We start from the raw sequence: 17450 nt of genomic DNA, 5'->3' as shown, positions 1-17450 counted from the left end.
TCTCCATCTGTGTGGAGTCGGTGGTCGCCGAATTTATGCAACGTGTATGGGTAACTCGTCGCGTGGCGAGGAGAATGATGAATGCCAACACCGGGAAGCCGCTTTTGGCCACACTTATGCAATGGCGAGTCAATACAGATGAATAGCAAAAACAAGAGATTGGCTGGTGGACATTGCTCAAAAAACACAAATCTCTGACTTATGCAGCTTTGGCCTATGTTCTCTGTTGCTAGGCTATATAGAATGAGAGGAGGACGGAGGTGTTGTGGCATGTGGGGATGCCTGATGACGTTGTTGCTTCTGTGTGTTCTTGTTTTCTTAGTGTAATTAGAGGTACGGTGTTGTTTTAGTGCTAGCTTTTGCAGCGTTTTATTGCAAATAGTTCAACCTCTTTTTTCTATGAGGGTGTTTTATGTAAAAGGGTTGAGATACCCCTTTGTATCTCCTCTAATTTTAATTCCATTCTTTGCTAATAAAAAAAAAAAAAAACCCTAAACCTATTTCATAAGTAATTAAAAAAAGAAAAATCAAATTGTGTAAAAGTATATCTAGAGAACAAAACATTAAAAAAAGCTTTTATCATTACTTTTTGCTTTTTAATCATCTTCATAAACATTTATTTTTTACACTTAGAAAAACATATCCATTCATTAAAATAATATTATGAGCAAATAAAAAATATCATTACGAATATTCTCATAATCAAACAAAATAATATTTTTAATTAAAGAATGAATAGTTAAATTACTTGTTGGTTAGTAATTAAAGAAGAATAAAAGTAGAAAATCTCTTAATATCACGAATTTGGCAAACATTACTATGAATTTGATTACTTATCAATTTGTAATTTGATTCATTATTGCAAACATTGCATCAATAGAACTAAATAAACAAGATGTTATAAGAAAACCTCGTCGGAGATGTTGGCGCAAACGATTCCTGACCAAGCGTAGGGTGTGATTTCATTGTCATTCCAGTTGGAGAAGGCAAAGGAGGGTTGGTTGATGATGGACTTTAGAGCAAGAAGTGTGAGGTCGTTAGAGGAGAGAGAAAGCGCGGGAATGAGTTGCTGCATTTATGAGAAGGGTTCCTTTTTAAAATGTTTTCTTATGTTGGATAATACATAAACTCCACCTATCCACAATTGTGTCATTGTGTTTCACATCATCACCCTTTAATGTCGTTCATGCCAATTTAATAAAAAGGACCAAATTTCATAATTTTTAAAAAAACTTAAGACGAAATTAATTTTTTTTTAAAACCACTAGACTAAATTAACTAGCATGTAGGGATCAAAAACTTGAATTTGAGTTTTGAAAAAAGAAATTTAGAAGATGTGATGCCAACTTCTAAAAGTGATTCTAAGTTAGTCACTTACAAGTGCTAACAAAGAGAGAGCTAGTAGACAAATGTGCTGAAATTTTTGCAGTAATTCTTTATCAAATCCAAGTTATTTTACAAGTTAATTGCATATTAATGTTAATTTTTCCTTAATTAAATTGCACGACAATTACTAAAGGTCAAACACATGCACATTAATTAACCATTAAGAGAGTTCAAACAAAACTAACAATGAAAAAATTGTACTAAGATTATTCTTTTTAAACTTTTTTCAATTAGAAAACACTAGTGGGAAAGTGATAAAGAGAAGATTTTTTTTCTAATCAATCAAAACTTTTGATAAAGTTCATTTTTGCTTTATAAATTTTTTTAGTCTTTTACGGGTTTAAATTTAAGTTTGGATTCTCAAATATTTTGTGAGACGTGGAAACGATCTTTCATCATAAAATAGTTTCTAAATTCCTGGCCTCGAGACTAAAGAAGGTTCTTCACAGAGTCATGGACGACAGACAATCTGCGTTTTTGGAGGGCAAGGGGTCTGATGGACAACATTTTAGTGGCCAACAAATTTTTAGAAGAAGTAAAGAGGAGGAAGAGCAACTACATCTTTTTCAAGGTCGATTATGAGAAGGCATACAACTTATTAACTAGGATTTTATTTATTATATGTTGCACATGCTTAGTTTTTATGGGAAATGGATAGAATGGATAAGAGCTTGCCTTGAATACTCATCCATCTCTATGTTAGTTAATGGTAGTCCCACACAGGAGTTTAAACCAAGGAAAGGGTTGAGACAAGGTGACCCGTTGGCACCTTTTCTCTTCTTAATAGTGGTAGAGGGACTAGTTGGGGTGGTAAGGAAAGAAGAGGAAAAAAAGCTCTTAGAGAGTTTGACTGTTGGTGATAATCTAATAAAGGCGAATATGCTCTAGTATGCAGACGACACTCTGATTTTCTGTAAGGCGAATCCACAAAGTGTGTTTGTCGTCAAGGTCATGCTTAACTGATTTGAGATGGCATTAGGTCTAAAGGTCAACTATATGAAGAGCCGCATAGGAGGGGTCGGATGTAGTCAAATTATGTTACAGAGTTGTGCAACTATCTTGAAAGGCTGGAGGGTGTCATAAAAGAATAAAGTTTTGGGATGAGGTGATGGAAAGAGTGAGGAAAAGGCTGGGAAGATGGAAAGGAAAGTTTATATCTATGGCGGGTCGTTTGTGTTTGATTAAATATGTGCTTTCCTCTTTACCTTTGTTCTATCTGTCGTTATACAAATTGTTAGTTATGGTGGCCAAGGAATTAGAGAGATTATAGAGAAACTTCTTGTGGGGATGGGGTTCAGAAGGGAGGAAGATAGCGTGGGCTTTGTGGGAAAATGTGTGTGAATCAAAGGAGATGAGAGGGTTGGGAATGCTAGAGATAAGAAAGTTTAATGTCGCCCTATTAGGAAAGTGGTTATGGCAGTTGGGCATAGACCAAAAAGGGTTGTGGAGAGAGGTGTTGGATTCGAAGTACGGAGGTTGGAGAAGCCTAAGGACCCAAAGGACAACCAGGTCGAACTCTCTGTGGTGGAAGAAACTGAAGGATATCTGGATGACTGAGGGTTGGAAAGGTGATTTTGAGGATAATCTTTCATGGGAGGACGGGAATGGGAGAGAGATTAGTCTGTGGAAGGACAAATGATTGGGCAATGAGACTCTTAAAGATAAATTTTCGAGCCTTTTCTCTATTTCACCTGGCAAGGAATACAGGTTGTGGCAAAGAGGGGAATGGAACAACAGTCTAAAATGGACATGGAAGCTAGGTTGGAGAAGGAATCTATTTGAATGGGAAAAGCATTAAGAGCAAGAGTTGGTTATGGTTGGGGACAAAGAATATCATTGTGGATAAGGAGGATTGATGGGTCTGGAAAGAAAGTGATACATCAGAGTTTACAGTCAAATCTGCGTATAAAGTTCTAAAAGGCAAATACTAGGGGAAGGAACAACTTTGTATGAGGGGTTTTGGAGGATTAAGGCACAACCATCAACTCAATTGATAACATAGTGTGTTCTGGAGGATAAAATTGCGACTAAAGTAAATTTGGTGAATAAGGGGATATCTTTGGGAAGTAGCATGTGTTGTATGTGTGGGGAGGAAGAGGAAACAACTTCCCACCTTTTTTGCACCTACAGGGTAGCTTGGCTGGTTTGGTCAAAGTGCTATAAGTGGGTAGATGATACGCTTTTGAAGCCTAATGTTCAAACCACATGTTAGGTGGGCAGGTGTTTTGTTCCATGTATACAGGTTGAGGTATCCCAGAAATACCTCCATTATATATTCTTTTTTTGTTGATAAAGAAAAAAAACTATAAATATATCACTACTAATATCTTGTGGCAATAATTAAATTGTCACTAGTAATTTTGTCACTGTTATACTTGTGACAATAATTTTAAATATTACTAAAACTAAATTCTATTGTGACAAAAATAATTATCATTAATAATTTTATGTAATAGTGACAATAATATAATATAACAAATATATAAGACAATAGTGATACATTAATTGTCACTAGTATATCCTATGTAGTAGTGACAAAAATACAATATCACAAATATATAAAACAATAGTGATACATTAATTGTCACTAGTATATCCTATGTAGTACTGACAATAATGTGTTATCACAACAAATATATAAGACAATGGAAATAAATTAGTTGTAACTATTATTAATTTATAATAGTAATTAGTATAATTTTAATATAAAACTTTAAGTGATAATTAGTTATTAATTACTAATATTGTATTATCATTCTAAAAAATTATGATAGTGTGTAGTTGTCACAAATAAATATCATGTCATAATTAATAGGTAAATTATATTTTAAATTTCAAAAAATATTAATTAAAATAAATAAACATAAAATATAAATATAAAAATATCCATTGCATTCAAAATAACAAAAACTAAAATATCCAACAATAATTTCAAATAGAACTTCATTCTAGTTGAGAATATTTTAACTAAAAAAAATAACAATAAATGATAGGTAGTATATTCAAGCATTTTGATCCCTCAAAATAAATAAAATAAATCATTAATATCAACAAAAAAATTAATTGTATTTTAAAAATGTAAAGATGGAATTATAGATATATTAATGACAAATTTAAATAATAACTCAACCTTTGGTAAAACATTTGAACTATTAAATGATAAACCTCCTAATAGAATAGTCATTTGACGTTCTCTCTTTTAATATCTTGCTACAGTAGAGTTTTCATAACAAGTTGTATCTTTAATCAATTGATGTTAAGATTGTAAATCCAAGAACTAACGAATCCTGCTTACAAGATGAGGTATATGCTAGTTAGGTCTATTGACTTGCGGCATGCCAAAAACTACTTCATGGTACATTTCATGAAAAATCCAAGAAATAAGGTTCAAAATAATAAATTGTGTGAATGAAGTTTTTTCTACTCACAGGATATTTCCGAAGCAATAATGGTGGATAGTTCTAGTTTAGTCTTTGGTCTAGCTTTTTCAAGCAAATGGATGAAATGGATGAGCGAGCTCCGCCCACACCGGTTAGGGCTCGCCCCATGCTGTTCTCTCAAGTGATCATGGACACTGTGATACCGACCACATTCATGGGCCCAAAGGTCACCTTCACAGGTGTAGAGGACCCAGAGGCCCATATCATAACCTTCCACGCCCAGATGATGCTTTCAGGAGGCTCTGATGCCATGCACTGTAAGATGTTCATGAGTACGCTGTCAGGCACAGCGTTGGACTAGTTCGTCAGTCTTCCCGACAGACACATTACATCATTCAATCAATTCTCAACGCTGTTAAGAGAATAGTACATTGTCAACCGGGCTCCCCCTCCAATCTCTAACGATCTTTTTGACGTAAAGCAATACCAGGGAGAGTCATTGAAAGATTTCTTAAACAGATTCGGGGCACATGTGGTGAAGCTGCATGCCAAAGACGAAGACATGACAGTGCATGCCTTCAGGAAAGGAGTGTTGTTAGGACCTTTCAGTGATTCACTGATAAGATGCCGCCCAAAGACGTTTTGCGAGATCAGACGTCGAGCTGTGGCCTACATCGTCACAGAAGGAGAAGTCGCAGAAAAGTGCGGTAGTGTTGGTCCTTTCCGACCTCGGGGAACCGGCCGTCCTCAGCCTAGGAGGGTACATGAGGCCACGATGGAGAAGAACGCCCTGGGAGCATAGCCACCGTATGAAGCAAGGAAGCCCTAGACCAGGGCATGCATGAGAGAAAACGCCCCCACCAGACACTGTTTTCGGGTGGACCTTAAGGAGTTGATTGCCATTCCCGATGTGGCCGACAGATTAAAGTCTCCACCGAAGACCGATAAAAGGCTAGGGCCCAGCAAAAAACGCTTAGTGCGAGTTCCATCAAACCTTTGGCCACAGCCTGCGCAACTATCTGGCATTGGGATTCCAGTTAGATGAACTGGTAAGGAGCGGTTTCTTAAAAGACTACCTACAAGAGCCCAAGGGGGCCCTGACGTTAACGGCCCCAACGGGAGATCAGGGGCACGAGGTGCCCATTCATGAATAGATCAGCACCATCGCTGGAGGATTCTCAGGAGGAGGACGTACCACCTCCCAGCGTAAGAAATATGCCACGGGAGTGATGACAATAGAAGCGCAAAAGTCGGACCAGACGCTTGAGCTTGAGCTTGTGATGAAGAACAGATAAGAGAGGCTTTTACCAATGGAGGAAGAGGTCATTCACCCACACATTTGAAGTTCTTCCTTCTAGTCTTCTCAAATATTAAAGAAGAATTAAAATAAAGAGAGGACCAAGCCTAAAGCCAAAAGAAGACTCAAGAATAGGCTTCAATTAATATCTCTCTTTATAGTTTCTTTTGTATAAATTTGTAAATAAATATAGAATAGTTTTTAGGAAGGTGCTTAGAGGGAAACATTAGATACCTCTTTTGTAAAGCATCCTTAGGCAATAGTTTAGAATTTTCTAGAAGATGACTCTTCATGCCTCACTATAGGCGTTAGAAGTGAGTAGCTTGAAAGAGACTTTTGGTTAGCTTGTGGTGCAAACTTTGTAAGCTTCATGACCGGTCCTCTCCCTATATAAAAGGAGGGCTTGGGTTCTTCTAAATTCAGAATTGAAATTTGAAGTAACAAAACTCTCCCAAATTGGTGATTGAGTGTAGTGAGAACTTGCCTTCTCCTCTTCCTAGTCTCATCTTGAGAGCCTTGGTTCCCTCAAGTGGCGGCAAATCACACTTATCTTGGAGCTTTCACACTTCAAGTGGCGTGTTCATCAACCAAGAACTTCAACCACATAAGTCTTCCTTCTTCTCCATCTATTTCTTCCATTTCCATGTTCTCGTGAATTCCTTAAACATGTCTTAGGACTTTTCTTGCATTTCTATTCGGTGCTTTAGTTTCTTTTGCTATTTTGTTCGGTTCATCTTCTCCTTTGCTGAATATAATCGGTTCATCTCCCTTTTCTATAGCTTTGTTCGGTTCATTTCACTTTTAAGGCTTTTTAATCGGTTCATTTGAACTCTTGCATCTTTTAATCGGTTCAATTGGCAAGAAATGGGACTTCCATATGAGTTTTGGTGTTTGGCGCAAGTTTTGGTGAGTTCTTGAAACATAGAACATTGATCCATTTCTATAAAAGTGCCTATTCAATCTCCAACTCAAGTTGATTCCATAAAATGTCAAAGAATCATCTATATCTTGCTATTGGAATCATATCACCTTGTCTTCACCAAGACTGACCTGAAGAATGTGGTCCCACACGATAATGATCCCGTGGTGATCTCACTTGTGACAATGGGCAGAAAGGTACATCACGTCCTTATTGACCAGGGAAGCTCGACTGACGTGATGTTTTGGTCGACCTTCAACAAACTACAGCTGTCTCCTGACCAGCTGAGACCTTACGATGACTGTCTGTATGGTTTCGCAGGAGACCAAGTAGAAGTTAGAGGACACGTAGAATTGAGGACAACCTTCACTGACGACGCAGTTTCCCGCACTGCTAACATCAGGTACCTTGTTGTTAATGCTCCCTTAGCCTATAACATCCTTTTGGGCAGGCCTGCTTTGAACAGGATTGGAGCGGTAGCCTCTTCGAGGCATATGAAGATGAAGTTGCCTTCCCTTGAAGGAGCAGTGATCACCATGAAGTCTGATCAAAAAGAGGCTAAAAGGTGCTATGAGAACAGCCTCAAGACCAAGAGAGGAGTGTGCGCAGTCACCACCCAAACTCCAAGGGAAGAAGGGGTCACCCGCATCGAGATCGCCTGGGAGAGACGACCCGAGCCTGCAGAAGAAGTGCAGGAGAGAGAGATCGGGTGTAGGAAGTTCAAGCTTGGCGAGTCCCTAAGCCAAGAGGCACAAAACCAGATTGCCGAGGTCATAGCACGACACATGGATGTCTTCGCATAGTCAGCCTCAGACATGCCTGACATCGACCTCGATTTCCTGTGTCATCACCTCACCATGGACCCACAGGTCCGACCTGTCTGCCAAAGAAGGAGAAAGTTCAATGATGATGGGCGTTAAATCATCAGAGAAGAGACCCAGAAGCTGCTGAGCGCTGGCCACATCAGGGAGATCCAATACCCGGAGTGGCTGATGAACGTAGTGTTGGTCAAGAAGGCCACCGCGAAGTGGAGGATGTGCTTGGACTTCACAGATCTCAATAAAGCTTGTCCGAAGGACTCCTACCCACTGCCCAACATCGACGCCCTGGTAGATAGTGCCTTAGATGTAGACTTCTTAGCTTCCTGGATGCTTTCTCTGGATACAACCAGATCCGGATGCATCCCAAGGACGAGTGCAAGACAGCGTTCATGACGGAGCTCTCCTGTTACTGTTACAAAGTGATGCCTTTTGGGCTCAAGAACACATGGGCAAGCTACCAGAGGCTGATGGATAAAGTACTAGCGCCCATGATAGGGTGAAATGTCAAGACATATGTGGATGACATGGTGGTCACTTCTCAGGTGAAGGATCAACACGTTGCTAATTTGGAAGAGCTATTTACCACAATAGCTAAGTACAGATTGAAGTTGAACCCTGAAAAATGTGCGTTTGGGGTAGAGGCAGACAAGTTCTTAGGGTTCCTACTCACTGAGCGTGGGATAGAGGCGAACCCTGAGAAGTGCGTTGCAATCATAGCCATGCGTAGCCCGATCTCAGTGAAGGAGGTGCAACAGTTGACAGGGCGGATGACCGCTTTGTCCAAATTCGTGTCAGCAGGAGGAGATAAGGGGCATCCCTATTTCCAGTGCCTCAAGAGAAATAATAGGTTCGTTTGGACCAAGGAGTGCGAAGAATCCTTCCTCAAGCTGAAGGAATACTTGGCCAACCCACCACTACTGTGCAAGCCACAGCTAGGCACCCCGCTTCGCTTGTACTTCGCAGTCACAGACCGAGCTATTAGTTTGGTTCTGGTTCAGGAGCAGGACCAGGTGCAAAAGCCAATATATTTTGTGAGCAAAGTGTTGCAAGGGCTTGAGGTGAGATACCAAGCCATAAAGAAGGCAACCCTGGCAGTAGTATTTTCAGCGCGAAGACTTCGCCACTAGTTCCAGAGCTTCACCGTAATAGTGAGGACAAACCTGCCCATTCGGAAGGTCTTACAGAAGCTCGATGTGGCAGGACGAATTGTGCTCTGGACGGTGGAGCTATCAGAGTTTGATTTGCACTACGAATCCAGAGGACCTATCAAAGGCCAGGTTTATGCTGACTTCGTGGTAGAGCTTTCCTCGGCAGCCACGCACCAAGAGGAAGTAGGTTTCAGGTGGGTCCTCTCCGTTGATGGATCCTCTAACCAATAGGGTAGCGGAGCTGGTGTCATCTTGGAAGGACCAAATGGACTGCTGATCGAGCAAGTTTGCAATTTGCTTTCAAGGCCAGTAACAACCAGGCGGAGTATGAGGCCTTGATAGCTGGAATGCTGCTAGCCAAAGAGATGGGGGCGAAAAGTTTGATGGCGAAGAGTGACTCCCTGTTGGTAACGAGGCAGGTTACAGGAGAATACCAGGCTAAGGACCCCCAGATAGTCGCATACCTACAGTATGTCCATATTCTAAAGGGGACTTTTGTGGTGTTCGATTTAGTACATGTCCCTCGAGAACAGAATGCCCAAGCTTACTTGCTAGCAAAGCTCGCCAGTTCAGGCAAGGGGGGCAAATAGAGGACAGTCATACACGAGACCCTGAGGACACCTCGAACCACCACAAACAACAAAACATAAGTCCAGCAGATAAGCACCTCAGAAGGTGTTAAGAGAAGGCACCGGTCATTGATTCAAGAAACGCTGAAAACGTCCAGGATAAGCACGTACGCGATATCAGGGGAAGAGTCAATGCACGTTTGCCTAGTTGAAGGAGGCAAAACCTGGATGACCCCCTACCGACGCTACTTGGCTGATGGGATACTTCCGCTGGAACCCATAGAGGCTAGAGTCGTCAAGAAAAATTAGAGCAAGTACACCCTGATCGACGGGGATTTGTTCAGACACGGGTATACTCACCCTACCCTGATATGTGTAAGTGGTGAACAATGCACAAACATTATGGCAGAACTTCACGAAGGAATTTGCGGGAGTCACATCGGTGGCCGAGCTCTCTCATCGAAGGCCGTTCGCGCAGGATATTACTGGCCAACCATGAGGGAAGACTGCACGAGGTATACACAGCGGTGCAAGCAGTGCCAGCAACATGTGGACTGGCACAAGGCGCCCCCATAAGAGCTGAGATCGATTTATAGCCCATGGTCGTTTCATACTTGGGGGATCGAAATTCTGGGGCCATTCCCTTTAGCGGTGCACAAATGAAGTACCTCGTGGTTGCCATAGAGTACTTCACAAAGTGGATAGAGGCTGAGCCAGTAGCGCAGATCACAACCCACAAGGTCCAACACTTTGTGTGGAAGAATATAGTATGCCGCTTCGAAGTCCTAAAACGGTTGGTGTCCGATAATGGCACCCAAATTGCAAGCCAACAGTTGGGCAAGCTGAGTAAAGAGCTTGGAATAAAGCAGGCGTTTGCTTCAGTCAAACACCCCCAGACAAACGGGCAGATCGAGTCTGCCAACTGAGTTTTGCTCAGAGGTCTGAAGAGAAGGCTGGAGAAAGCCAAGGGGACCTGAGTAGAAGAGGTTCCTAGAATTGTGTGGGCTTACCACACCACTCCCCAGTCCACTACCAAGGAAACACCCTTTAGCTTGGTGTATGGTTCAGACACGATGATTCCTGTAGAAATATAGGAGAACTCACCACGTTTCCAGAACTTCGTGGCTGAAGAATCCAATGAAGAAAGAAAGGTGAACATGGATCTACTAGATGAAGTCAGGGAAGAAACAAGAATCAAGGCTGAAGCCTTGAAGAGAAGGGTGGAGTACAAGTACAACTCCAAGCTGAGACCTTGGTAGTTCCAGGTAGCCGACCTGGTGATGCGAAAGGCCCACCCATACCAGCTAGAAAACAAGTGGATTGGTCCCTTCCGTGTGACAGAGGCCCTTGGGAATGGAGCATACAGGCTTGAGACCTTAGAACGTGGAGCAATCCCTTGTACGTGGAACGCGACCAACCTTAAGTTTTATTTCAGTTAAGTTTTTGCATTGTACACAAATTTTAGGGGACACTATTTTTCCCTTATAAGGGTTTTTTAACGAGGTCACCCAATAAAATTTCAGTTATTCAGATAAAGAGATATATTTGCACGTATTTTGTACAGTGCAGAGAGTGAACCTCTCCCTTGGTTTGATACGCCAAGATCGGGAATAGTAAGGTTCTTAGTGAGCCTCCCTCTTGTGTGAGTTCACCAAGGTTGAGAACAGTATGGTTCCCAGTTAAAATCCTCCCTTGCCTCTATACGACGAGGACGTGGTCAGTTAATGAACCTCTCCCTTGGGTTAGAAACACCAAGACTGGGAATAGTATCGTTCTTAGTGAGCTTCCCTCTTGCATGGGAACGCCAAGGTTGAGAAGAGCATGGTTCCCCCACTTAAAATCCTCCTTTGCCTCTATACGGCGAGGACGAAGTCAGTTAATGAACCTCTCTCCCTTGGGTTAGAAACACCAAGACTGGGAATAGTATGGTTCTTGGTGAGCCTCCCTCTTGTGTAGGAACGCCAAAGTTGAGAACATAATAGTTACCAGTTCAAATCCTCCCCTGCCTCTGTACGGCTAGGGCGAGGTCAGAAATAAGAGCCTCTTCCTTGTCTCGTAAGGCAAGGTTAGTATGGTTCCCAGTTATATATCTCCCTCACCCTTATATGGAAAGGTCGAGACCAGCTAAGTAAACCTCTCCCTTGCTTTGTAAGACAAGGTCGAGAACAGTGCGGTTCCCAGTTAAAGATCTCCCTTGCCCTTACGAGCCAAGGTCGAGAGCAGCATCTCCCTTACCTTTGTTTGACAAAGGATAGGGCGAAGAAAGAGTTTGAGTAAGCACCACCTTTACTCTAAGACGACGAAGAGTTAAGGTCAAGCGAGCGGTAAAGAAGCGTGCTACCTAAGTTAGAAAGGCCCTAAAGCGTTGTTAGACTAAGCAAGACAGACAAAACAGCTAACAACAAAAAGGAGCAGTTCAAGAAAAAGCAGATATATATAAGAAACACACACACACACACACACACACACACACACACACACACACACACACACATATATATATATATATATATATACTCACAAGTGACAATTGTTTAACAGGTAGCCGAATAATTACAACAAGAGGAGTAATTCATTAGCATCAACCAACTGCCCACCAACAATCTTCTTGGACAGGCCGGTTTGAGAAAGATCCACCCCATGGTGCACGCAGGCAACCTGAGCCATGGCATCCTCAAACCCCGCAACATAGGCATCGGTAGCGTCGTTGGTCAACTCCTCTTTAGTCTGTTTGAAGAGCTCGTCCTTGTGGGCTAGCTCTTCCTCCAGCTGGCCAAGCTGCTTCTCCTGTTGGGATGACCTTTCCTCGATCCTAGTCATCTTTGCCTGCGACTCTTCTGCCTTATCCTGCAGGCCAATGATCTGAGTTCGGAGAGTCAAGACCTTTGCGTGAGCTCCCAGAGCTTCTTGGGACTTCTCGAATAGAAGTTTCTTGGTCTCCTTATCAGTTTGGCGAAGATCTGACACCTCCAGATACAGAGCGATTTCGCGATGTTTGAGCTCCTTAATCTGGAAGGCGTCTTGGTTTGCTGCCTCCCTCAGTTTCTGCATCTTAGTCATGGTAAGACTAGATGCAACAAGAAAGTTCCCGAGGCACTTGGCTGCGTGCTCTTGCAGGGGGTCTTCGTCCAGAGGCACTATCTCCCCACCTTCTCATACCATAAGGTCGTGAGGGAAAGAGGCGCTTGTGGGGTGTTCCCTAAAAGATGGGGCGCGATCATCCGAAGCTGAGTTCACAGGCACCGCAACATCGACCTTCCTCTTCCTCTTGAAGACGAGGCCTGAGCAAGTGTCCTCGTCTTCAGAGGCAGTGGCCTCAACCACCCCCTTCTGCCTTTGATCTACAAGGGCTGGTGCAAAGGGGCTTGAAGCAGAAGCAGCTGGAGTAGAGGCATCGGCATCAGAAGGGCCAGGAGCAGCCTTGCGTTGAAGGGCCACTTCGGCTAGCTGCCTCCTTTTTTTCATACTTGCATAAGAAAATGAAGCATATAAGAGTTGAACAAAGTAAAGTGCACAGACAAGGAAATATGAGCAGAAACAAGGATAAACAAGTACCAACATAACCCTTAAGGGCCTTAGGGCTGAACTCAAGTTTGAGCAGCTCAACCGTGTTAAACGGTGTTTGAAGACCAGAGAGGAAGTCGCACACCTCCCGTTCTTGTGAAGGTAGGTCCTCGAGGAACCTGGGCTTCTTGAGTTTAGGTTTCTCCGCCCAGTAGAGGGGAAACCCGTCCAAGAGGGTAGGGTCCCTCCTGTTGCATCGAACCTTGAAAAAATGTCCCTTGAAAAACCTTTGTAGGATTGCTGGAAGAGCGTCAGCAGAATCCTCCCAGCGACTCTGTTAAAGCTGACCCACAACTTCTGGCTTGGGCTCTTCGCTTCAAAGAAGTACAGGAACACGTCCACTAATGGCGTATGGCCAAGGCAGTGGCACAGGATTGCAAAAGCCCAGTTGTTTGGATGAAGTTGGGCGGGGGCGACGTTTACTTCGGTGAGAAGAGCTCGCTTGAAGGGAGTGAAAGGAAGGCGCAGGGAGAGCCTTCGTAAGAAAGTCGAGTAGACGAAGCATAAGGGTCCGTCAGGGTCCGATGACTCGTCAGAACACACGGGCTCACCTACCCTATAGGGCACAACCCACACGAATTTATCATGCTCCTTCCCAAAGACTCACATGACAGGTTTGTTTCTTCCTATAAGCTGCTATGCTCGCGAGGGAGGTAAAGCTGGAGGTTTCCTCTAAAAGGTTGTTAGGTGCCCAACGATACAAGGATTTGTACTCGAGAGGGGAGGGGTTTGATTGTGGAGTAGAGTTTGGTGTCGAGATTGGAGTTGAGTTTGGAGTTGAGGTTGGAGTATGAGTCAGTTGAGCCATCTTAAAGAGAAGAGCTAAAAAAGAAGAAAAAAAAAACTGAAGGTTTAGAGGAAGAAAATGGTGCGACTCAGGAATCCATAAAAACAAAGAATGCGCGAACCAATAGTGTAAAATGTAAAGTGCAGAAAACATAATCAGTCCCAGAACAGTTATAGAATGCTATGAGCATCAGAATCATAAAGCAGGGGTAATCATAAAGTAAAGAACATACCTTTGAGCAATTAGGGTTCAAAGGGTTGCAGTGGTTGAGGAAGAAGAAAGAGCGTTTGAGAGAAGAGAATGCTCGAGAAATGCTAAGTGAAGTAATGAAACAGTAAGGAGTGTAGGGGTTTAAAGGGTTAATGTATACAAAGAAGTGCAAGCGGCAACGAGCCTTAATCGTTGATCTTGCCACGTGTACGCTGATTGAAGAAGTATGGTGAGACGTCACTTCGGTGCACTGTTCACGTCCCGTCACCCTAGTGCCTCGTAGGTCGCCACAGGCAATCACCTATCCTCTTCGCTGAAACAAGTTACAGCTCGAGCCTGGGGGGCTTGTGTACTGGCCAGACTCGGTCATCGGCGCCAGAGAAAGACATCAGACATCGGACATCGGTGGCCTGATAGTAATGGTGGGCCACATATTCTGGGCCCACAAACAGTTCAAGTTAACATGAGTTAACACCCAAATACCAGAAAGACCTAAATCACGAGAGGATCATGCATGGGGTGTGTATAGTACATTTGGGTATGACACATACAACTGTTCCTTGGAAGCGCTAAGGCCCGTAAGGGTTAGGGTTTTCAGGGAAAGACTGCATGCATGACACGTGAATAATTAGGGTACCCACATAACACATGGCGCCGTAGTGCTGGTACATAAATTGGAACGCCTGGCGGCCATGCTGTTAGAAAGATTGCACTCTAGAAGAGACAAGTCTTGTGCCGCGGCTTCTCTAAGCTTGTGCAACGCGTCACAAGATGCCATACCAGTAAACCCTAATTCCACTTAAGGATAGATCCTTGAGGGATGGGGAAGAAAACCTAATTACATCCTATATAAGAGGTGGTAAGAACACTAGAAAGGTACGTCGTTTCTAAGACTGAAACTGCTTTACATATTTTACTGCTTCTTAGCCTAGTACTGACTTGATCGTCGGAGTGTAATCAACAGGTAGGGCCCCATCTGTTTCAACAGAGCCACTCTCAGCTATCCAGAGAGAGTGGAAACCACAATGAGATAGGAGGAGTCACCATCTGCCTTTGAAGTCAACGACGGCTGAGTCAACCGGCGAGAACAATTTTGATTGGAAGAAATGACTTAGCCCAATGCACAACTAATGGAAATCCAATGATTTCTATGGAAGTTATTGATGATGCAAATATTGATTTAACATAGGATGAAGAAAACAATATTATTGATGAAGATGATAGTGATGATAATTGATTATTGATTTATATCATTTTGTAAAACAAACTTTTTTATTAGTTATATAACTATTACTTACTTATATATATATATATATATATATATATATATATATATATTGATCCTACCTGTTGACCAAAACGCTGGAGCTTTGCCTCGTCAAACTTGGATCGACGTATGCGCCGTGTCAGCCTCCGTCCTTCACCGCGATCCACCTCAAGAACCTGCAAAAGACGAAACGGCGCCGCTGCGGCCGATCGCGCTCCGACGCCCAAGTCAGCGACAGAACCACCAATTACTTAAGAGTAAAACGCAAGAACTCTAAGGAACTGTGACCAGTTCTCTCTCAGTGTACTCAAGACTCGCAAGCGTAAAGAAATAATCTGAACGTGCGTCCCTCAGAAGTTCGTTGGGAACTCTTATATACCTGGGCACTTTCTCTCTCCTGGCAGTTACACATCTGGACACATGGCTCGCATCCAGCTGTACACGTGCCTTCATCTGGAGCATCCTTGACTTGGGCGCTGCTTCTGACTCTTCTTTGGCTAAGTTACTTATGCATGATACTACTCAGTGCATAGTTGCCTTGGAGCGTGATCTCTTCTGGATGGCGAGTTCGGGTGCCTTCGTACACACCTTCCCTGTGGTCTCGCCGGCCGCCTTCATGATCTTTACTACCTGTTTCACTGTATACGTTCAAGTAAACTGTCCCCCGACCTCATCCTCTGGCCAGCTGGGAAGTGTCCATCTGCCTTCATCTTCGGCGATGTCCTTGTTTCGGCGATCTCTAATCACTTGGTCGCCTGGGTTCATATCTGGCGACTTCATCTTCAACTCGGTGACCGCCGGTATAGGTATGATGGAGATCGGAGCACACCAACTCAATAACTGGCGACTACGCAAACCCCCCGACCTCCTTCCCTTCTGCCAACCAGGTGTCCCATCCAACACGCCTATATCATAGCTCGACGCCACGTCATTACTCTCGACTACCAGGACGGTATATATATATAAAAGAGAGAGAGATTTAGGCTATTTAAATTTTTATATATTGAATTTAAATTTGAAGTGAATATGTTAATTACTAATATCATAATAAAATGTACAAAAGAATGAATAGATTGATAAAGATATCAAAATATGTATTGTAATTATAAAGTGACACAATGTGTGTAAAATTGTATTTAGAGTAAAAGAACACATTAAAATCTAAAGCAGAACAAATTTAATATTTTTTATATAATTATTATTAATATAATAATAACGAAAATTAATATTATTTGATATTTTATATTAATGAATAATTATTTGTGGCATATAAATTTTGTTATTTTAAATGAAATTTTTGTGACAAATTAAAAAATAGTCACAATTAATACCTAAATAGTGACAAATTTTATATTTATCACTATTAATTGCATTATCACAAAATGAAAATAATATTGACTTATGGAAAGAAAGATTATAAATTCAAATATAAAATAACATGAATTTAATATTTGTTGTTACTTATATAAATAATATGTGTAAATTTTCTATTAAACACTGAGAATGAATTTATGATATATTATTGACAAAAAATTATGTAATTCTAAAGTGATATGGTGAGAGTAATAAAGTTGTCTTATTAAAAGGTTATGCACTCATATCTAAAGTGAAACAAATTTAATAATTTTTTAATAATTACTAGTAATAATAATAATTGTTCTTGCCAGTTGACCTGTTCGCCGATTGACTCTGATGTGAAGCTCTAGCTCCGCCTGTGTCTGTTGGAATCTGCTCTTCCCTTTGTTGCGTTGGAACGCGACTCCGTTGAAGCAGAGGGGGTCGTACTTGTTATTGCACTCCGACAATCAAGTTAGTACAGGGCTTTAGAAACAAGAAGTAGTAAGTTTCAGTCTTAGAAACAACGTACCTTCACCTGGGATCTCAAGTCCCTTTTATAGACTACCTCTAGGCTACCTCTTGTAACAACCTTCTCTAACGAGAATCTTTTCTCGAGTGAAAGCATGTTCAATGGGAGAATACTCCGTTACAATGCACACAATCTTAGTGCTACAACTGCACATAATCTTATTTCCTTAGAGTGCATAAAATCTTAACAGAATAACCACCCGGGTACCAACCCAAGTACCAACATCAGGGGTCAA

At 42.0% G+C, this 17450-nt stretch overlaps 1 protein-coding gene across 1 annotated transcript; it reads right to left on the bottom strand.

Annotated features, from left to right (window-relative positions):
- Positions 1-12073: 12073 nt before the first annotated feature.
- On the bottom strand, positions 12074-12985 carry LOC137838412 (uncharacterized). Its single transcript, XM_068647658.1, has 2 exons — positions 12680-12985; positions 12074-12565 (listed from the first exon to the last, which is right to left on the bottom strand). Exons 1-2 carry the CDS (start codon positions 12983-12985, stop codon positions 12074-12076), a joined length of 798 nt encoding a protein of 265 aa, XP_068503759.1.
- Between the last annotated feature and the right edge of the window lie 4465 nt (positions 12986-17450).

The sequence above is a fragment of the Phaseolus vulgaris genome, chromosome 4, assembly GCF_000499845.2.
Source record: "Phaseolus vulgaris cultivar G19833 chromosome 4, P. vulgaris v2.0, whole genome shotgun sequence".
NCBI lineage: Eukaryota > Viridiplantae > Streptophyta > Magnoliopsida > Fabales > Fabaceae > Phaseolus > Phaseolus vulgaris.
This window is presented reverse-complemented; position numbering and strand designations above follow the sequence as displayed.

Coding starts and splice junctions, on each gene's coding strand:
- LOC137838412 (XM_068647658.1), bottom strand. CDS start 12,985: ATGAAAAAAAGGAGGCAGCTAGCCGAAGTGGCCCTTCAACGCAAGGCT. Junction 12,566..12,679: donor CTTTCCCTCACGACCTTATG/GTATGAGAAGGT, acceptor ACTAAGATGCAG/AAACTGAGGGAGGCAGCAAA.